At 44.4% G+C, this 22,643-nt stretch overlaps 1 protein-coding gene across 2 annotated transcripts; it reads left to right on the top strand.

Moving 5' to 3' along the window:
• The first annotated feature begins 239 nt into the window (after positions 1–239).
• On the top strand, positions 240–19,375 carry SYT13 (synaptotagmin 13). 2 transcript variants are annotated; one of them, XM_040068454.2, is made up of 6 exons: positions 240–766; positions 4,641–4,863; positions 6,777–6,911; positions 8,459–8,772; positions 12,688–12,817; positions 13,527–19,375. In XM_040068454.2, the coding sequence occupies exons 1-6, from the start codon at positions 584–586 to the stop codon at positions 13,829–13,831; spliced, it is 1,290 nt and encodes a 429-aa protein (XP_039924388.1). In that variant the 5' UTR covers positions 240–583; the 3' UTR covers positions 13,832–19,375. The 2 variants fall into 2 exon arrangements, with proteins under 2 accessions (XP_039924388.1, XP_039924387.1); XM_040068453.2 differs by having other exon boundaries at positions 253–766; positions 6,771–6,911.
• The last annotated feature ends 3,268 nt before the right edge of the window (positions 19,376–22,643 follow it).

The raw sequence follows: 22,643 nt of genomic DNA on the forward strand, positions 1-22,643 counted from the left end.
CTTTACTGTGGCTACAGAATTATTGTGCAGTACTATCATAACAGGGCTTCTCAGGCCAGCAGCTTTTGGCAGTCACTATCTTTGCTTTAAGACACAAAAATGCAACCTCTTGAGCACACTAGCAGGCCAACTCCAGGAAGTATTGCTAGAGAGATGATCAAACATTTGGATGCACTTTCTGTGAGTTAGCTAACAAGGCCAGCCCCTTCTGCTGACGTCTTTCCTCTCTATCACACATCAGACTTTTCCCAGTGGAGCTGGAGAACAGGCTTCAATGAAAACTGCCTGTTTGCAGCTATATGGAGATTGCAGCCACTGCAATTACTATTTCCTCTCCCTGACCTGGAGCAGCAACTTCATCAGCAGGATAGAAAGGTAGCCTTGTTGCCTAGCAAAGGTGGGATGATTTATCTGTGTGTCTAGATCGGTCCCTTTTCTTTGCTGCACAAGAGAATTGCTTTCAGACTTCCAAGGAGAATGAAGCCAGGCTAGAAATCTGAGTGGACGTGGGAGAGCTGCTCTCCCAGGGAGTAGAAAGAGCCACAGGGTCTCTGTGCTTTCTGTTCCTGTGCAGCGTGGGACAATGGTTTTGTCTGCTCCAGTTATAGCCCTGGGGGCTACCTTAGGGACTGCAACTAGCATCCTTGCCCTCTGCGGTCTCACCTGCTTCTGCAAATGCAAGCAACCTGCGAAAGGACTCTCAGAAAAGGACCAAGAGGAGGAGACGGAAAATACTAAGCCCAGTGTGCTTCAGCCAGTCCAGCAAGTAAGACACAATCTGTAATTTATTCTGTGATTTTTCTTTAAATGCAGAGGGTGGGAATGCAACTTCCCTGTTAGGCTACTCAGCATGTGATTTATGCTGCCTGTTTATCTGCTTACTGTGTTCAGGATATAACAACATACCAGTGGGAGGAGGAGTGAGGGAAAAACAGAGATGAGCTGGGTACCACAGAATTACTGGAGCAGGAGACAGCTGCCACGGAGCCAAAGAGAAAGCTGCTAATGGCAGAAACAGGGATGAGGACTGGAAATGCTGCTTAGTTGTTAAGATAGAGCAAAAGAGAAATAATTTCCTAAGAAGAGAAGACTGGACTGTACCAGGTGGCATGCAGCATTGTGAAGACGAGATGGCTCCTGCTGAGATCTTGTATGGCAGCTATTTAATTCTATTCACAGTATCTCTTAGTTCCTGCAGGATAGTTCCCTGTCAACAGCTGGTTTCTTGTGAAAACCTTCCCTCCTCCTCCCTCTGCCCCTCTAACTGAGAGGATTAATTATGTGTGAAGCTAAAGCAAGGCATTGAAATCATAAAAAGCAAGAGGGAATCTAGATCGTGATGACGGAACAATCTCATCACACTGTGAATTTCTTTTTCTCTTACAGTAAAAGCACTGTGGAGTATGGATAGTATTCAGGCATCCCTGTGTGCTCTTTCATTTTTGTTAGAATCCAAACAGCCTGATTTACTCCTGAGCTCAGTGCAAGAGGGATCTAGGGGAATTATTGAACTCTTCTAATATACTTAATAATGGGAATCTCTTCTTCAAAGGGAAGTGTTTGATGATTTCCTCAGTTGAATGTGGTCTTTAGCATTAGCTATAGCACTCGTCAGTCTCTGAAAGTATTACCTACTGGCTGTTGCTCCTGACATTTGTATGTGCCTGTATCCTTTTCACTTTCACCTAGCCATTCAATCAGTTGTTATGCCATAGCAGCCCATTCCAAAGGCCTGTGCTCCATTGTATAACAGTCTTTGTTTGCATTTTAATTATTTGAGCTGACTATTATTTTTGTATTCTTAAAGAGTGTAGCAGGAGTCCTAATTGAACTCCTCTGTAATGTTTGTAATTAAATATTCAGCCTTTCTCTGGCTTCTGCTCTTAGTAGAAAAGAACCTTGGCATCCTCATGTTCCTGTGGAAGTTTATGGTGAGGAAAGATGACCAAATCTACAAACGGTATTGTAAGAACTGGTTCAGATACACAGAATGGCCTTAGCAGATCTTGTGGTTGCTGGAGAGGGGAGGAGAGATGTGGCTCCACTGACCGTGGATTAACTTCTGCATGGAGTTTAGGGCTTCTCAAGAGATTGCTGCTAGCCTCCCTCCATGGTTATGGTAAATAGCTCCTAGTACCTCCTTCCATTTCCCTAGGATGAATATCACTCACTATTCTGTTTGATGGCTTAGTCATGTCCCTTTCAGGCTTCTTTCTTGTCTTTTCTACCCCACAGAAGGGATTTGCAAACATGTGTATATAAGAATATATAATGATGCGGAGATTTTTCCAAGTTTATTGTTAACATGAATGCAAAATGTGTAACTTTGACAGCCACATCACTTTGCATAGCAATTTTTCTAGCTGTTGTCTGCGGCAACACAATCCACAGACAACTTTACTATCAGGCTCTTTCTATGAAAGCTTTATGTTGTAATCTCAAAGCCCAGAAACATCTCAAATCTTCATTTTAACTCCATCCTTGAACTGGTGTTTTTTGGTTTTTTTTTTTCTTTTGTACAGCCTTTTGGGAAACATCTTGGGAAAGTGTTAATTTATCCTGGATCTTGTCCATGGAGGTGCTATCCTTTTTCCAGTATTATTCAGTTAAGCCTCCAGTACCCAGCAGCTTTTCAGTTAAAGTCCTCAAAATATGTCTACATTCATCAAGTTTTGCCATGACTTGATCCAGTATTTGACCAATAGGGGATAAAATTATTCAATCTGCCCTAAATGTATCATTATTACATTATTATATCAGAGTGATTTCAGCATTGTAGACTTTATTTTGAAGTATTATTTCCAATGTTAACAGCTTTATGGGTTTTTTTGAAAGAAGTCGGGACATATTACAGCAGCCGAGTGAACATTCTGTCACAGAAATGTGCAAAATGTTCTTAGTTTGCATATTCCATATGTTTAGCAATTCTTTCCAATTAAAATAATTTTCTTGCCAGGAACATGAAATCTTCTGTGCTATCACTGATTCAGAATCAGGCTCTATACCTTCAAGAAATGAATCTCAAATTGAGTTCTGAGCTTGTGAAATTTTATTATCTCTATGTTTATAAACTGTTCTGTCGGGACTTTTTTTTCTCACTACATTAGTACACAGTATGTCCTAGTCAGTGTTGGACACATTTAATTATTGAAACCTGTCGGGGCCACTGATTTCTGATAAACACAGACGACAAAAGAAAGACGTAGCAAGTCTGCATTTTATTCATTTGGCATGTCTCCCATGACAGTGATGCTAGTATTTGCTATAGACAGAGGCTCCCCACGGACATGCCCTGCACACATGAGGAGGAAGAGTTCAAACACAAACATACATCTACAGAACAATGAGAAACTGCTGTAAATTTGCAAAGTCTCAGCAAAGCCTGCAGAAGATTCCTAAACACATCCAGCAGTGGCAACAGACTGGTTCTTTGAGTGACACCGGGCAGGGACACAGAGGGATCATTTGCAGCTTCCTTGCTCCTTTTGGTTTACTTACCTTCATGCATTTTTGCAGAACTATCTCATGTCTTCTCACGTCTTTATTTAGGACACAACTGCTGAGCTGCAAAGGGAACTTCCATAGGGCACTGCTATATAACTGGATTAGCACACAGCACTTGGGAAAAGAGCTGGCAGCAAAATAATAAACAGAGGCAGATGCAGTTGGAAGAGGGGGTGGGCTAGTCCCACTGTGCTTGCATATGTCTCTCGTCTCTAATTCTGCAGAGCAGACAGACAAGAAGAATATTTAGACCCAATGGAGTTCTTAGATGCTGTGTGCTGATGGATTTCCTGACTAAATACCTGGCTTTTTGCAAGACAAAGAAAAGATTGTACTAACAATACTTCAAATTTGTGTGGTGTTTTTCATCCCAAAGGATCTGGAAGTGCTTTGTGTGCTGGCAGCAGAGAGCAATGCAGGCAGGAGGCTTCAGTGTGTGGCCAGTGAGTGGCAGGGCAGCAGCCTGACACAGCAGCTCCAGGAGAGAGGACAGCAGAGGCTGACCACCACATCAGGCACTGTGTGTGTGCTGGATGTAATGCCTCTGCACAACAAAAGCAACCTGGCTTTTCTATCCACTGTCCAGTGATTCCTCATGTGTTCTGCTTGGTTGGTTTGCTTTAATTTTAGAAGAATGGAAAACTGCATTTAAAGTTTGGATGAGTAACTTCACATTTCCTAGGTATTTTAGGACTGATGAGGTGAATTTACAGCCCCACACCTTGTAATTTACATAACATCTAAACTCAATTGAATGCTAGGTGAGGATGGCACACAATGACATCTTTCTTTCTCAGCCCACTTCTCTTTCAAAGCCCATAAAATTAGAGAAGACAAAATGCTATGTTGCATAGTGGACTTCCTAAGAACTGGTGCACTGGCTGCCTTGAGAAGATGGAGTCACTGACCTAATTAGTTCCCTACCACTGCCAAGCGTATGCAAGTAGAAGATATCAGTGTTGGCAAGAAAGTCTCCAGACATACAGGCAGTGGTTTCTACAAACCATGGAAAAATGGTGGTAGGACTGACCAAAGACCCTGCTTTTTCCCTGTTCCTGTTACCTCACCTAATATTAAGAGAATTGGAGGAATTAGTGTAATTAGTGCAAAGTAATAAACAAGGTTTTAATTTTCAGTTCAACGTTAAGAAAACTGCAGAGCCAGTCCAGCCTCGAGCACTTCTGAAGTTTCCCAACATTTATGGCCCCAAACCAGAAGTAACTTCACCTGAAATTGTTAACTACACACAGTACTCTCTGAAGACAACAGAAGAACCAGCTACTGGAAAACTTACTGCTTTGGATGAGAATAGGATGAAGATACAAGTCAACGAAGAGCTGTTTGTTCTTCCTCAAAACGGTAGGAACTTTTGGTCTTCAATCTAACAGTTTCTTTAGAGGGTGTAGATTGGTAATACTTCTAAGCATAACATGATTGTTGTTAGATAAATAAATACGGAAGTGAAGACATGAGATGCCTTTCTCTTTCTTGTCATGAGCAGTCTGAGTTTTGTTTTCAATACATTTGTTTAGCAGAAAGTACTCATGGAGCTAATAAGGACATTCTGATAACAAAGCTGTAGTTGTATCTTTTTGCAATTTTTTTTTAACCTAAACATTTTTTGTTTTGAAGACTCTGTCTCCCTGGCAATAGACATTTTGTAGAAAAGCACATTTTAGTGCAGTTGTGCTGAGAGCAATAGCAAGAGTATGTGTGAAATATCTGGCCAAAATTAGGCAGAGTATCTCCTCCAGGTCAAATGCTAGCTGTCCAGCAATTGTCCTTGTCAGGGACAGCAGGTGTCAAGGCTTCTAATTTTCTCTGCTCCTTCATTGCCATGGTTTGGTGAGATGTTCTTCGTTTATCGCAATGCTCAGTGAAACTGAAGGCTGACACCTCAAAGATTTTTGCCAAACAGAATTCCTGTTTCCCAGACAGCCCAAAGGGTAACACTCCAAATCCTGAAACATAAGATTTCTGGAGCCTGAGAGAAAATGTAATCTTAACTATATGCATCTCGCAGTATGGCTGCGTTTCTTCCATACTGATTTTTAACTTCACAGCCATCTTTTAACAGGATAATTTATTCTTATGGTTACCACTTTAATAAAACCTTCCTGAAGATTTGCCAGAGAGACAATGCCATCTGCCATTATTTTTATTGAGCACTCTTTTTAATTTTTTTCTTTTTTATTTTTTTGAAATTATATTTTTTGCTCTTCTGGAAAGACAATTGCTCCCTTCACCCCTCCAGACTGAGGTTTGTGAGTATGGAAAAGAAAGTACCAGCGGGAAGAGGATTGATTGGAGGAAGAGACTGTCTGAGCTGCAGCTTTAGGTGTCAGGGAAAATATTATAGGGTGGGAAGGATGAAAGATGATGGCTGCATTTAAGCTAAAGCTTTATATAAGTGTTGGTGTAAGAGCCTCTCTGCACTGCTAATGGCACAAGCAAGTTTCCTTCCTGCTCTGCCTGATTTTATAGCTCAAGTGTTGCTAAAATTAAGCAAGAATTGTTGTGTTCTCCTTTTGATGCCACAATGAACTGGTCTGAACTGTGGCTGAGATTTTTAGGAGGAAGTGTGCTGGTTCCACTATTGTTTTTTGTGTGAATCAGAACTGACCTTGCAGATAACAGCTTTGACAAAAATCTCTGGCTTCTCTTTTAGTCTTGCAACTTATTTTATTTCAGAATGAAATACATACTCAGCTCCAAAACCATGCATGGAGAAACTGCCTTATGAATTCCAAAGTTCATTTCTTTCAAGCTGGTCAGGTGCTATGGAAATTGATGGTTTTTGCATGACAAAGACTTCATTATTAAAATTAAAAAAAAATCAAAGTGTTGAGAGAGGTCTTACCTAATGCAGAGTCGCAAGCAGTTCAAGAGCAGACTCACATTCTCATTGCAAAGAACATAATATTTAATTTAATAATGCCGGTTAAAGAATATAAAACAACATAATAAGTAATGAGTGTTGTTTAGACACCTTGGCCTAGTCATGATGTAGAAGAACAAGTGTGTGAACTATCATACAACACAAGGTGGTGGAGAGCAGAAGGCTTGTCCAAATGCTGTAGAAAGAGCTGAAAGCACAAGTAAACAGAGGAAAAAGGTTGTATGATGATGGAGGAAGAAGGAAAATAAATTATAGCCCTGCATACAAAGTGCAGAAATAGTGAGACATTTAGAAAAGTAAAGTCAAAAGAAGGTGGATTTGTTGTCTCGGGAAGGGGAAGAGCTGCGTGCTAAAGGGGTTGTGTCAGTTCCAGGTGTGGTAAAGGACGTGTGTGTCACAGAGCACCTGAAGCCCGAGCAGGCAGCCAGCGGTAGCCAGGCCCCCGAGCTGCACTATTCCCTGGTGTACGATCCTCAGCAGGCAGAGCTGCGCGTGGCCCTCCTGGAAGGTAAGGAAGGACACATGTCTCCTGGCCTGAATGGGGCAACACACCTCGTGATTACACTTAGAGACAGTTCCCCTCCTGTCTTTAGACCAACAGGTGCCCTCAGGACTGCTGGTCTTCTGGGCTTGCAGAACAGGAATACCTGTCAATGGCACTGCTTGAAGAGAGGGCATTGTTTGGGAACAGCTGTTTGCACAGCTTTGTCAGGAGCCAGAACAGGCTCCTCCAGTCCCAGACACGGTACAAAGCAAACTCTTCTTTCTATTTTTTTCCTTTGGGGGCAGGAGGAATGGAGTTATTATCTCCTTCCTCTCTATACCTTTCATTCTTCATCCACTCCCTACTGCCTTTTCCTCAAGTCAAGTCAATGCCTGAGCTGGAGAAACCAGACTTATTTTGAGAAAAGCCCCTCTGGCAGTGCCTGGCCAGGCAGCCAGGCTCTGTGTCACTCTGACAACCATAACAGCTTCTCCACTCAGGGCTGGAGCATCATCAGTTCCTCTGGGAGTAAAATAAGCTGACTGAATAATTCATGCACAGTGTAGATCTCTGTGGAAACCTAATCAAATCACACCCTCTGAGGCGAGAATTGAAAGGGTGGTGAATGGCAGCCACTGCTGAGGGCCTCCTGCCAGCAGCAAGCCCACAGGTCCCCTTGAGGACGGATACCCTCGTCAGCTGGCTGCCACCCTGGCACTCCTGGGCACAGCACTGGGCTCTGCTCCCCAGTTTCACTCCCAGAGAAGCCGGGAGAGCCCTGTGATCCACGGGCGCTGGCAGTCCAGAGACTGGCAGCTGTCTTTGGGCTGGCTGCAGCAAGAACAACAGCTTTTCCCTCAAAGCCATGATAATCAATGACCCCTTGGAGGAGGGTGTGTTCCTCTTGCGGCCAGAGAAGGCAGTGCAATTCTGTTGATGCATCTGAAGAGGAGTGTGAAATGCCATTCTCACTCTGGGCTTTTCAACATAAAAGGGATATAAAATTAGGGATGGATGTCTCTTGACACAGGTCAAGAGACCTGGGATGTGGGATGGCTTCTGATGGATTCGTTTACCAGAGGTTGGACCAGCAGAATGCAATAACCCTTAGACATATCCCACATTGGCCTGGATGGATGGATGTGTGCCAGGGGAAGCTCCAGCCCATCTCTGATGGCTGTAACTGACCTTCCTGCTTTTAAAGGCATTGTAAGAAGCTTTTTTTGCGTGCCTAGGTAGAAGTAGATGAGAACTGCCAATCCCTGTTTCATGCTGCCTCATTTCGGTGCTGGTCTGCATCTTTCAACAGAATGTGCTTCCTTGAACTCAGCTGTTGCTCTCCCAAACACTGGCAGCATCCTTCTGCAGTGGCACAAGGATAGGGACATTGTGCAGCCTGAGGAAAACACCACAGCATGGGCTCACAGCTTAATCTGCCCCCATGCAGGCAGGAACAGGCGTCAATGTCTATGAAGCTGTTTTATTTTATGGCTCTCATGAAACAAGCAATTTAGCCTCAGATATTTCAGGGCTGTCTTTTGTGAGAGGTCCTTACCATCCATCTTTTCCAGCTATGCATGGCAGAATGAGTGGGGACCAAGATGCTGGCTGCCATTGCTACATACTGGGAACCCTGGAGAGCAAGTCTGGTATTGCTGAGGCCCAGACTGAGCTGAAGAAGAAGGTACTGCACACCCTTTGGGAGGAGGTGCTGCGATTCCCATTAACAGAGGAGGAGATGCCAGAAGGGACACTGACTCTCACCCTGAGGAACTGTGACAAGTTCTCCAGGCACAGCATTGTGGGGGAACTCAAACTGAACCTTGCTGAAATGGAGGAATCCTTTGGGAAGGCCCAGTGGGAAAGGCTAAAGAGCCCAGAGAAGGTATGGACTCAGTCTGTATTGGTAGTTCAAAAACCCCAATAGTTAAGAATTTGGATGAGAGAAGCCCTTTTCCTAGAGAGCTGCATGTGGGTGGTTGGCTGTATTTGTTTGGAGTTTGGAGGGGGGATGTATGACTGCAGAGATCACTCAGCACAGCTCTGTGCTGGTCTGTAGCTCGTCATATCAGAAGCCCTTCTGTCTATTGCTCCCAGCCCTTAATGTGTCACAACTCCCTCAACTCCTCCCCAATTACATGACAATCTGACACTGGCATCAGTAATTTAAATGACATATCTAGAAAAAGGTGTGTGAGCTTCTGAGAATTAGTGATACAGGACCAGAGTGGCAAGAGGTGAAATATCAGAATGCCTAGAGAACCTGATGGAGCGACTCTGCAAAGCTGGGTGTGGTAGGACATATGGTGGCACCCAGGGAGCCTAAGGCTAGGAGTGAAATACATTGTTGGGACTGGAATGCAGGACTGAAGGACACTTATACTTACTGGAATCAATCCAGTGCTATTTGTTCTGGGAGATGTCAAAATATTCATTGCATTATGTTGGTTTCCCTAAACATCAAAATCTTCCTTTCCTTCCTTATCCACATCTTGCCAGCTGCACAGACAGGAAAAATGGAGGAAAGAATTCCAACAGTTCTTGAAGTGGGTGCAGGGATGCTTCATGTGCACTAATTTCTTGCACATTTCCTCAGGAGCCTTTTCCCTGCCATGAACTAGATTGTTCTAGCAGCAGCAATTCACTTAACATGGCAGCAGGATGCTGCTGCTGCTGCTCATTCATCACAACCAGTGGCACCTCATGTAGTCTGCTGTGGTACGGCTGAGCGACGCAAAACAACACCAGCACTGTCACTAAGCATGATGAAAAAAATTATTGCTTGTCATCATCAGGGCTGAGGGCTCTCCACTGAGCTGGCCACAGACACAGAGTATGGAGCATTTCTGATTTCCAATAGTGCTGATTTATCTGATAACCACTTGAATACTAATAGGACTTCCCACATTAAAAAAAAAATCTGTCAGGGAGAGAGGCAGCAGAAACAAATGGGTGGTCTGAATGAGTTTAATAAACTTCAAGCACAAGATTCAGTATTTGTCCAATAGCTGTAACTCTCCCCCTCTCCCACCATACTGAAGAATCTCCTTTTTTAGTAATGCCCAAGGAACAGCCTGTTCACAGCAATGATAAGTTGTTACTCCAGTGCACCTGAGGAGTCCCGATATACAGGGAATCCTGCCTTGGTCTAGCTTCACAACCACACACAGAAACAGGACAGCATTCATTTCTTCTCCAGGCTGACAGCACAAGGTTAACAGCAGCAATACTGCTGAACAGTGCCCCAGTTTGAGCTGAGGATGTGCAGTGAAAGCTGAATTTGCGTCATCTGGGACCTGAGAGAGCCAACCATTGCACAGATAGCTTATGTATACAGATCCTGAATCATTCATTGAGGACCAGAGAGGGAGGGAGTGAGAAAGCTGATCAAAAAAGAGGAGTTATTTTTGACAGCATTCATCCAGAAACAAAGTTACTGAGCTTTGTCGAAAGTGTGACATTTCCTTTAAATGCCAGGAAGGGCAGAAATTTCATTCTTACCTTCCCAGTAATTCTCCCACACACAAGGGAAAGAGCCCAGAGAGGAGCCTACAGCTAACCAGGTAATGCAATTAGCATTCAGGAATTCATTGAGTCCTGTGAGCAATGCAAACCGTAGATCCTGTAGACTGATATCCTTATCTTCTCTTCCTTCCCTCCCACTGCTTTGTTAATGACAGTGATAATAGTGGGTTGATGATAGTGTGTCCTTGCATAGCAACTTCCCTTTCGTGATTTCGTGGTCCCCTGCACGTAATTCAGTGATGACCCCTTGTTGCTTATTACTCATATTGCATAGAAAGAAAGACTGACGCTCTGATGCTTGTATGAATTTGCAGTATTTCGGCACAACATGTAGGTTATGGATTTAATAGGAAAAAAGAAACAAAGACAGCAAAGCCCAGAAGGTGAAAGAAAAGCACCTCTGGTCTGGTCTGTTCACGTAAAACTCCAGCAGAGACCAACCATTGTAGGTTTAGTTTTCATGTGGATAAGGGCTGGCCAAAAACTTGATCAGCCCACTAGGAGCTAGAAAGTCATAAGTACAGAATGTGATCCGAGTACAATGTGTGTGTTTGTGCGTGTGTGCACGTCTGCAGCCCCACCCCCTCCCAACCTCCACCACATCCGTCTGCGCCTGGAGCTACAGGAACCAAATTCTAGCCAAGAGCTATAGAATGGGACCTGCTGAGATGTAGTGGGGGTAAATAAACAAAAGCAGCTTATGACATGCCTAAACCCTGGGTTTGCATGGAGGTGGTGTTTGGGTTTGTCCCTCAGTGTACAGTTCTTTTGTAGCGGGCATACAGCCATTTGAAACTGCCTCTTTTTATGTGTGGGCTTTTCTAAGGTCCACTTCAATTTAAGACCTGTAAGTGAAATGCGTACAAAGCCCTTCATTTCTACCTGAGTGCATGAAAAAAAAAATTTGGGCTGACTTGGGATTGAATTTCAGGCTTCCTTGCTAATGGCCTTCCACCTGATTTGTGCAGGACAAATTAGTCATTTGAACCAGACAGCGATGACAGCCATGTTTTCTGGAGAGTCAACCACCTCATGGAGAGCATACAGGGGCCTGTCCTTGCCTGTTTCAAGTAACTGGTTGAAAACTTACTTAGAAATATTTATGGCTCACTTCATAGTGACACTGCAGAGCTCAGAAATAGCCTGGAGAAGGGCTGTCTATCCTTGAGGACGCACAACATGCTTAGGAGCCCAGAACGAGTCTGTTGAATTGGCAATGGCTTTCTGGGACTCTTCTAGGTCATTAACCTCACACTAAACCAGATTTCTGTCACAAGCTCCCACTTGCTGAGAGAATAACTACTCTCCCTTTTGTTCCTTGCCATGGGCTGTCAGCTCTGCACACAACAGAGTGGGATTTCTCTCCATCCCTGCTGTCTCTCAAGAAGGAAATGGCATTTCTGTCTTATGGGAGAGCAGTGGTGGTGTCACTGTGTCCCTAGGCTTTCCCACCAAGGGCTGCTTGTCCAGGACAAATGGAAGGAAAGGGAAAGGGAAAGGGAAAGGGAAAGGGAAAGGGAAAGGGAAAGGGAAAGGGAAAGGGAAAGGGAAAGGGAAAGGGAAAGGGAAAGGGAAAGGGAAAGGGAAAGGGAGTCTCCCACAGGGGAAGCAGAGAGAGCTGCTCACAGTCCTGATGGAAGGCAGGTGGGAATGAAGAGTAACGTACTGTGCCCAGCTCGTGGAGGATTTCAGCTTGGCTGGGCTTTTTCTCATACCAGATAGGATGTCAGGGAAGGTGTAGCTCCAGCTCAAGACTCAGCACCAAGCACCACCTCTGCTTTCCCTGGGAGATCCACGTCCTACTGGGCAGTGCAGGGTGGGGGCTGAATCCAGTCAGAGCCTTCTGGGAAATGGAACACCTGAAACCAAATGTGAATTATGAAAAGCAGTAAAGTGGGTAGTGGATATAAATACAGGGCAGTCAGGTGATCTCTCAAAACAGGAATTTCTGACTATTTGCATTGTATGTCAGCCCTAAATCTTCTTCTGACTAAACATTCCACTAAAAGTTGATGTCAGGAAGCAGTTACTTTCCAGTGACATAGGGATTCAGTAACTCACATTATGGGAGCCTTATGAGTGGAGGAGCCTCTCAGGCATCTTTGCCAGGTTTATTCTCATCCAGCATAACTGGAAAGATCTCCTGTACAAAGACAGAGAGACAACTTAGTTGGTCCATGACCTTCCACCCCCCAGTCTTCTACTGTTGTTTTCCTAATGTTCCTAATCCAAGATTATATTAAAAAATTAACCCTTTCTGTGTCTCCATTTCCAGGAGCCATCCACGGGCCATGGGGAGGTTCTGCTCTCTATTAGCTACCTGCCAGCAGCTAATCGTCTGCTGGTGGTGATTATTAAGGCTAAAAACCTCCATTCCAAGCAGCTGAAAGACCTACTTGGCAGTGGTGAGTGTTAAAGCAAGGAAATAGATACTGTTGTTTCTGCTATTATGTAAATCTAGAAAGAAAGTGGGAAGGGTGAAGTTTGGCAGGAAAAAGTAAAATAGATGTCTGGCTTAGAAAGCCAAAGGGATTTAAAAAATTTCTAAAAAGTGAAAACAATGCCCCCTGATCAATATTTCTTCTGTGCTCTCTCAGTTTGATGTCAGTGTAAATACTCTTGCATTTTTGGGTGCAGATTCAGGCATCACAATATAAAAAACCATTGAGATATTAGAGGGTGTCGCAAGGAGGGCCATGAGGATGGTGAAGGGCCTGGAGGGGAACCCTTATGAAGAGTGGCTGAGGTCACTTGCTCAGTTCGGCCTGGAGAGGACACTGAGGGGAAACCTCATTGTGGTCTTCAACATCCTCACAAGGGGAAGCAAAAGGGCAGGCACTGATCTCTCTCGTGGGCAGGGGCTGGACCTGAGGACACAGCAAGAAGCTGAGTCAAAGGAGATTTAGGTTGGTCACAGCAACAGACTGATGGAGCTCAAAAAGCATCGGACAACGCTCTTGGGCACATGATGTGATTTTGGGGGTTTCCTGTGCAGGGCCAGGAGCTGGACTCCATGGTCCTGATGGGTCCTTTCTGACTCAGCCTATTCTAGTCTAGTCTAGTGTATTTGTTGCATGCTCATTAACATGGTGTCTCTCTCCCCTTTCTACACAGATGTTTCTGTCAAGGTGACACTGAGGCATCAGTCACTGAAGTTGAAGAAGAAGCAGACCAAACGTGCAAAACACAAGATCAACCCTGTGTGGAATGAGATGATCATGTTCGAGGTGCCTCATGAGCTCCTGCGTGCCTCCAGCGTGGAGCTGGAAATGCTGAGCCAGGATGGAGCTGGCCAGAGCCATGTGCTTGGCAAGTGCAGCCTGGGTTTACATGTCACAGGCACAGAGAGGAACCACTGGGAAGAAATGCTGAGGAACCCCAGGAAACAGATAGCCATGTGGCACCAGCTCCACATGTAGGCTCATCGTGATTACTGACAAGATTCCCATCAGGCCTCAAACCCTGGGGAAATAAGCTGAATTTCACCTTCCACCTTCACCTCCATGAAATTGCTCAGCACAGCACTCTGACTACACCACCCTTCTCTGATCTTCCTGCCCATTCTAGCCCAGGAAACTGTCTGGAAAATGCATTTAAAGGACAATCTCTCACCTAATCAAACGGTTGTCTCAAACAAGGGTTTGGCTGTCAGGATGGTTTGAATTAATTCTATTTGCCTGCCCACTGTCTCTTCGAGAGGTCCCTGCTTCTGTAAAAGAGCAGAGGGAAGCAGAGAAGAGCAAAGTTATCACGGAAGTGTAAGCCCTTCATTGGTATCGATTGCTGTCATCCAAGTCTCTTGATGAGTATTGGCTCCATAATCACAAACACACAACTGTTTTTATCAATCACTGCTTTTCATAATACTCTACAAGACTGAGAAATGAAGATCAGAGAACTGACTGTCATGGCAGGCACAAAGAATCAGTATGAAAAAGAGAGTGAAGCCAAAGTGCGGTAAATGGATACCTAGAAAAAGATACAGAATGAAGGCAGAGAACAGAGGAAGAAGAAAGGGAGACACAGTCAACACCCTCATCCTGTGCAGCCTTTGAAGCAAACACTGCCGAGCAAGAAGTCAAATACCTTAATTTACTTTTGTTTCCTGGAGAGTTTGATACCTTGTATTTGAGATTCATGAAAACTGCTGAAAATATGAATGTTTCAGGACCCTTTAGCAGAATACCTGTATCATTTATCTTTCTATGGTGTCATCCAGGATGATCCCAAATATAGACATAAATTTATTGTTGATGTTACCTCCAAAAACTTGGACCAAATCTTTCTGTTTACTGCCATCTTTTCTGCTTGGGTTTTTCCCAAGTTTCAAAAATGCTAATTATATTCCAGGCAACATCTAAAAATAGGCAAAAGAAGTGGGATCATTCCGTACCTCAGCTGATAGATGGTTTTGGTTTGACAATTAACTATTGCATTCAAATCCTCATACCAGCATTACTCAAAGACAACCCTTATTAACTGCCATGTATTTCATCACTTCCAGACAGAAGGAATTCACCAACCAGACAGACTCTCTGGGGCTTGTTTTTCGTGTGCACTTTCAAGATTTGATGTGGCTTAAATGTTACTTTTGACTGTCATTTTTTTGTGTCTCTAGATGGACTGAAAGTCTGGCATTCACAGTGATGATGTCATGACCCTATAAGCACAATACTTGTCCTACTACTTTTTTCCAAGTAGTAGACACAACTTTAAGGGACTTCCCTGGGGACAAGGCATCCAAAAATCTGGAAACTGAACCATATAACTTGTAGCCCTGAAAATCTCAGAGAGCTTCATATTTGCAGGGTCAGATTGCCCCTTGTTTAAATCAAAATACTGAGCTAAGCTTTAACTAGTATCCATTCCATTCTGATGGTGCTGTCAAGTAAGTCTAGCAGCTTGTCAAGGGAAGGCTGTCATCCTGTTGGCAGAGGGAAAACACCACAACCAGTGTCTGAAAACTGTCTGAAGCACCAGGCACAATGGGTTATGAACAGGGAAGTAAAGTTCAGCTGGAAGTCAGTAACTAGTGGTGACTGGGGCTGGTCGTGACACTGACAGAGTTTAGCAGCTCCATAAATGACCTAGACAATGGCACAGAGCATGGTCTTGGCAGGTTTGTAGATGATGTAAAACTAGGGGTAGTAACTGGTACCCAAGGCAGTTGTGCTGACATTCAGAGGGATGCTGAGACAAATGCTGGAGAAATGGGTTAACAAGAACCTCCTGAAATTCAATAAGGAGAAGTGGAAAGTCCTGCACATAAGGAAAAACAACCCCTTGCAGTGCAGGGGTGAAGGCTGAACATCTATAAAGGAGCTTTCCAGAAAAGGACCTGGGTGTGCTGGTGGACACCAAGTTGAACGTGAGCCAGCAGTGGGATCTTGCAGCAGAGAAGGACAACTTGTGCTGCTTTAAGCAATGCCAGCAGGTCAAAGGAGGGTGATCCTTCCTTTCAGCTCAGCACCAGTGAGGGCAATTCTGGAGTGCTGTGTCTTTTGCTGGACTCCCCAGTGCAAGAAAGATATGGAGTTTCTGGAAAGAGTGCAGCAAATGGCCATGAAAACATTCAAGGGACTGGAGCATCTTCTGTAAGAGGAGATGTCGAGAGAGCTGAAACTGTTTAGGTCAATGTGTACAGGTACCTGACCTGGGAGAGGACAAAAGAAGATGGAGAAAGACTCTTTTCACTGGTGTCCAGTGAAAAGGGCAAGAGTCAAGGTCACAAGTTGTAATGTAGGAAATTCCATTTGAACACATGAAAAATACCAAGAATAAACCCCCCCTTTTTTTTTTTTTTTTTTTTTTTTTTTTTAAAACTCAGAGTATAATCAAATACTGGAACAAGTTGGCAGGAGAGGTTGTTGGGGGTCCCCATGCTTGGAGACAGTGAAAATTTGATGTGATACAGCATGAACTACCTGCTCTAGTTTATCCCACTTTGAGCAGGGGTGAGTTTGGACAATATGCTCTCCAGAGGCCCTTTATATCCTCTGCAATGCTATGATTCTGTGAAGAAACAGACAAGGTTGATGCACACTGAAAACTGTTATCTTTACACTTCTATTTCTTTTGTGGGTGGTGTAGCCAGGAATTACAGGATCATTTTGAAGACAGCAATAAAGCTTTGAGCAATCAGAGAGAGAGAAAATCTAAGCATGCCCATGAATCTTACATCCAATATTTTAATCTCTGATATCGATCTATTGGCTAGAGGGCAGGTAAACAAAAAGAAAATTGGTTTCTTGTTTTGCTCTATGGGTTTTTGTTTACTAACAAAAAAAGCTCTATGTTACTGTGAGTAAACTGGACACAGAGGTCTAGTTGATAGTAAATTCTTAATGCTTACTGTGATCCTGATTTACCTGTAGATATACCTATAGGTTTGGAATAATAATTTCCATATAAGTGCAGAATTTATTGGAATGTTGGTCTAATCCACATAAAGGTTCCAGGCAGCACTGTGATATTTTTGGGGGATGATAATAAGAAGGATAACATCACAGTATGATGCTATTTGGCTGGCACTAGAAAGCCTGAAGGGCCAAATATTTGCCTTGCTGCCAGCTCCTCTAGCTCAGCATCTTGCTTGTTTCACTGAGCCTTTTACAACATCTTGATGACTGACTGTCAACCGCATTTTATCTGCCTGTGCTCTGGTGATTCTGGCACACCCTGTAATAGATAGCAATCCTATGGCATTTAAAAGTATAGATCCTCAGAATCTGACTTAGCTCTGGCAAAACAGTGTCCTCTTTTACAGCAGACAAATACGTGTTCACATGCTACTTAACCACAAATCCGTCTTAGGAGCAAAGTGGTGCCATCAGTGTTAATGAACGGCATTGTTTCCTCCTTTGCTGCGGTGGGATTTAATGGGAAAGAGAGAAGGAGTGAAAATGCATACATTTTCCCCGGCTGGATCATTCTTGCTGTCTGGCATTCTAGCCTGCAAAGAATGCTCCTCGCCATGCGCACAGCCTGAACAGAGGCTGCCAGGTGTCCCTGGGAGGAGGCAGCCGCCGGCCGGGGCTGACAGCGGGCACGTAACGGGGACAAGGAATGCTGTGTACGTGTGGTACCCGAGGGGCAGGGACGCCCAGCACGGCCTTTTGAACTCTAACAGGAGCTGTGTGTCATCGCATTCCAGCGTCTGCCCAAGCCCTGCCCTCATCCCTCCGAACGGCCTCTGCAGCAATACCTGCGTGTCCCTGTGGTAGGTGACAACGTCATGAAGGTAAACCCGAAAATATTTGGAAATGCCATTCTATCAAGCAGCTCCAGCAGCGTGAGCTGTCAAAGTATTGCTGAAGTGCCGTAAGGACAGAGGCAGACAGACCCTTGGTTTTCAGCTCCTGAAGCTGAAAATGCAGGAGCATCAGCAAGCACCACTGCGTATAAAATTAAAGGATGCTGCTTATAAATTGCATCGTAAGAGAAGAAGCAAAACCCCCTCAGCTATGGCAATTAATGTTCCTAAGATATATGTGTGAACAAAAGCAGCCACAAGAGTCCCCAGTGGCTAGTTAGTGGCTGGACTGATTATTTTGCCTGCTGTAAGCATTAACAGGAAGAAGTTGGAAGCCAAGAGACGGCAGGGAATAAGGAAGGAGGAAAAAGAAAAAAAAAAGAAAGATGGTGTCAGGCAGTCTATCTGGTCGGAATGAATGTTCCTTTTCACTAAAGGAGTGAAAATTAAACTAAACTGTGTGTTTAAGGACAGGGATTCACAATCCCTCATCCAGTGACAAAGCTCAAACAATCAGATTACTGTAAAACAGCCTGAGAAATGCAGCTCCCTCATCTTACCCAGCTTTGCCTGGGAAAGGTGGTATCCTAAGGTGGCCTCTGCTCAGAGGAAGGGGCTGAGAAGCCAGAGGAAATGGTCTGTGACTACACTGAGTTCCTTTGTTAAAATACAGACTGTAGCAATCTGTTGTTTTGTCTCAACCTGCCCTCAGAGGTAGATTTTCCTCCCCAAAAATTATCTAGTTTGATTTTAAGCATTTTGTCCTACACTAGAAGGATTAATAAGCACAAATCATCAATAGTCACTAAAATATCTGAGATTTTTATTCTCATTACTTCCCCAGTTGTAAGGGGAGTGGTTACAGCTGCTGCCCTGTACGGGTAACATTTTTTCAGTGCAGGGTTTTCCCCTCAATTGTTGTACCAAATATCCTTGCATGATAATAAGAAATGTGTTTGCTTTGCAAAGAGGTAATACATCAGAAAGTAATGGAAAATTCCCTTCAACAGGACTGGGAAAATTTTCAGGCTCAACTATTCTCCCAGGTACTGATGGGCTTTCAACACCTTGAACAGCTGTACCTTGTATTTTGCTAGCATCTGTCATCAGTATTATCTAGTAGCAGCATTCAAAACCACTCTTTTTTATTCCCCAGAATGAAGTAGGTTGTCATTTGGGCTCTAGAATTACAGCCTAAGGCTTGCCCAGATTTTCCTGATGTCGAAGATGAGTTGACGACAATGACATTTAATAAGAACTGGAAGCTAAAGTGGCTTGGACCATGCTTCTTGCACTCTTTTAAAGGTCAGTTTGAAGTCTGATTGAACTGAAGGGCAGAGCTTTGACAGCAATTTTTATGTGTTTCAGAATTTAACTAGGTATTAAAATGTGTTTGGTTAATATGCTGAAAGACAAGCATGATGAGTAAATAGTAACACTCAATATTATTTCTTCTGTTTTCAATATGCACAAGAAAAGTAGCAAAGTGAAATAGTGATTTGTGGCCTTCCAGCATGAGGGGGCTTTTCTGCTTACTTGGTCCTTTAGTGTCCCACTGAGTGTGTTTATTGTACAGAGCCAGATATTGTTGTCAAAAGTCTATATTGTTCTCACCATCCAATGCACAAAAAACAGAGCACAATGCTCAGCCATTGTGTCTAATATTACAGCACAAAATGTAAAACACTGCAAGTAAATAATTCCAAACTGTACCAACGCTGTGTCTGCATTGTTTACTCTGCGGTAAGTCCCCTCTGCTCACAGCTCATGTCAGGGGCACAGGGTGCTGACATGAGTCAACAGAAGATGCTCTGAAGGGTGTCATTAAAGGATGGGTGTATGATGAGAAGGGGAGCAGTCAGCAATAGAGTCCTGTCCTCGGCAAGCACAGGCAATCTACTGGCTTTTTCAGCAAGGTGACAGCTAAACAAAGCTCTATAGGCTTTCCAGTAGCTACAAGGAGATCAGAGAATGGGATCTGGGAACGAGGTTCTTCTTCCCAGACTCTGAAACAAAACTAAGAAGTGAATTTAGGGGTTTTAAATTATTATTTTGCTTTTTGCCAATCTCTCTACTTCCAAGTTGGTGTTGATGATACTCTCTAAATGATGCATTTGTAAGGAGGAAAGCGTGCTTGGCTGACCTAATACCATCACCAGAATTAGCTGGTTCCTAACAAGATACACAGATCAAAACCTGCACATAAAAGACTTTTGGAGCAGGAAGTATTTACCTCTGACAGTTTGGGGGCAGTCTCACCCATCACAGTCAGTGTTAAAGCACAAGGAGAGAAAACAAAGCCAGTCTGCAGATCCACAGGCTGTTGCTGGCTTCACAAAGAGGGGTGCCTGTCAGCTGCACAGCGAAGCTGATGGCACTGAAGAATTTACTGTAGAGACGAAGGAAAACGCTGTATTTTTGCTGTACAGTGAGCTGAACACCGGTGGTACATCTGCCAGGGACAATCCTTCCCACCTGGGGGATTTGCACAGGCTTACTCAGTAGTTCCCAGCCCAGCACATTGAAAAGCAGCAATAGCTGCCACGGAACCATTCTCCTCTTAACCCTGCTCTCATTGTCACTTCAGATTTATTAGCAGCTTTTTCCCCCCCCTACGGTATTTAAAAATTAAACTGGGACTGTCCAGTAATCCTCTGTCTGCCAAGAGAGAGTGGCACCTAATCCAGCAGCTATATCACAGTCACTGCCAGTGCTAGTCCTGAAGGTCTGCAGCTGGTTCCTCCACTTCCCTGAACCCTTAGTGATCACAGAATGTGGAATAAACCCAGCGAGGACAGGGCTCCAAGATGCCCCTGAGAAAACAGGTGACACCTAAACCCACCACACTACCCAGTCCTCCAGACAGCTCTCCTGAACACAAGTGCAGCAGTGGTCTGGAGTGCAGCTCTGCCACTCCTGACCCTCTGTTGCACATGGCTCCCCATCCCAGACCTGGCACCTCTGCAAGGCTCTCCCACTCCTGCGTGCCTCCAGTATCCCCAGAAACAGGGTGTCTGGCAGCTATGCAGACAGCACACTTGTTTTTCTCCTTGATCAAAACAACTTCAAACAGGGGACTTCAGAGAGTCAAAAAGTCTAGCTAGCACATATGCTGTGCTGTGGGAGCCTTTGATTATCCAGCAGATATTTTTAGAGCCTTTTGTAAATGAGCTGTGGCTCCATTTGTGTGGCGTGTGGCGACAGCTCTGCCAGAAACAGCCTGTGTGCCACCGCAGAGCTGGACCTGGCACTGCCCAGACACCTGCCTCTGCCCTCTTGGAGGGCACCTGCTTAAACTCACCCATGTACTCAGCAGACTGTGCTTTTCCTTCTGCCTCAGGAGGGTAAGATAGGGAAGACAGGCCCCAGGAAGTGCTGCAAACCCCCTCTGGTTATGCCTGCAAGCTCTTGGCATCATAGGCTCTACACCTCCTGCTTCCAGGAAGAAACATGTTCAGTTTTTTCGCTAAATGAAGTTTCTAGCACCAGCTGCTAACAACAGTCATCTCCACAGAGCATATCCAGGACACCAGCAGTGCTGGGGAAGTGCGTGTCAGGCTTTAATGCTATGACAACCATCGCCAAGGAATTTTTCAATTTCCTTTTCACTCATATTGACGTGAGAATCACTGGTCCTAAAAGTGAAGGGCACCTTTAGCCCTAGATCAAATGAATTTTGTGCAAGCTTCCACTCCTGACAGAAGCTCAGACAGTGCACTTTGCATGAAGGGATCTTGCTTTTAAGTCCTTTGTTTGAAGTTACCAGCAAGGAGGCTGATCACTGCCAAGGGTGACTAACAAGAGTCCACAAGACAAAATTGCCTGTAGGAAATGAATTACAATGCAGCAATGTAGTTCACAAACAGCTCTGTCTCTTTACACATGGTTGAGCTGCTGAAAGTGAAGCACTGTCTTGCCTTCATGCTGTCAATTGACTAGCAAAGGTAAAAACCCTAGAGATGAGGTTTTCACTGCTGACTGACAGGTGCCCAGGAAACCCAGCTGAAGCTAAGCCCTGACAACCACCAGGATTTTGCCAGGCTTACTTACCGCTCAAAACCAAGTAATTTTAAATCACTACAGTGAAACCTGCCAGAAAATGACAAGCTGTAATATGTGTACAGACCACTGTGTAATATGTGGTCTGCTCAATGAAGTGGACTTTGAGGAAGTCACGAAAACAACTTTTCCTACAGGACCTATTGGATGACTAATTTGGGGCTACGTTGACTTCTCAGCCTAGAAACTGCCACTCACTTCCAGCCCCTGTGGCTACTCTCCATTAAAATTTGGAGACATTCACTCTGAACCCAAAATTTTTGCACAGCCCTTCACCTGTGGGAATTGATGGGTCTTACATGCATGCTTCCCCTGGGCCAACTGGAAAACTGGGATTCCTTCAGACCCGATTAAAGAGCCAGTTCTGTTGATGCTTCCATCCCTACATACTGAAGCTCAGCAATACTATCAGTATCAACAGTCACCGTATGCAGCGCCACACCCAGGATCCACACCATCAGCTGCACAGATGGCTCCTTGTTTTCTGCTTCCCTCCACTGCCACATGGACACAATTACAGCTGAATGAGCAACTGTTTGTGCTGGAAGGGCTTTGTTTTCTGCCTAGGTTTCTCTCTAGCTATAGCTGTCATGCAGGGATGGACTAAACCTTTTCAAGGTTGTCCTTGCTTGCCCTGCCATGCAAGCCTGAGCCTCAGTGAAGGAAGGATGATCCATAGTTCCTGCAGTGCCTTTGCTGCAAGGTGTATCCACAGCAGCAGCCAGACTCAGCCCATGGAGGCAACGTTTTCAGCTGTTTGGTCAGCAAACACAACCCACAACCCAGGGCTAATCCATGTACTTATTTCAGAGGTTGGCTTTCTTGCCCACAATGGTTTAGCAGATGTAAGACCCTCCATTAGGAGTACAAAAATACTCTTAATACATTGAGCTGTTTTAAAAGTTGCACCTTTAGTTAAT

The sequence above is a fragment of the Hirundo rustica genome, chromosome 6 (genome assembly GCF_015227805.2).
Source record: "Hirundo rustica isolate bHirRus1 chromosome 6, bHirRus1.pri.v3, whole genome shotgun sequence".
NCBI lineage: Eukaryota > Metazoa > Chordata > Aves > Passeriformes > Hirundinidae > Hirundo > Hirundo rustica.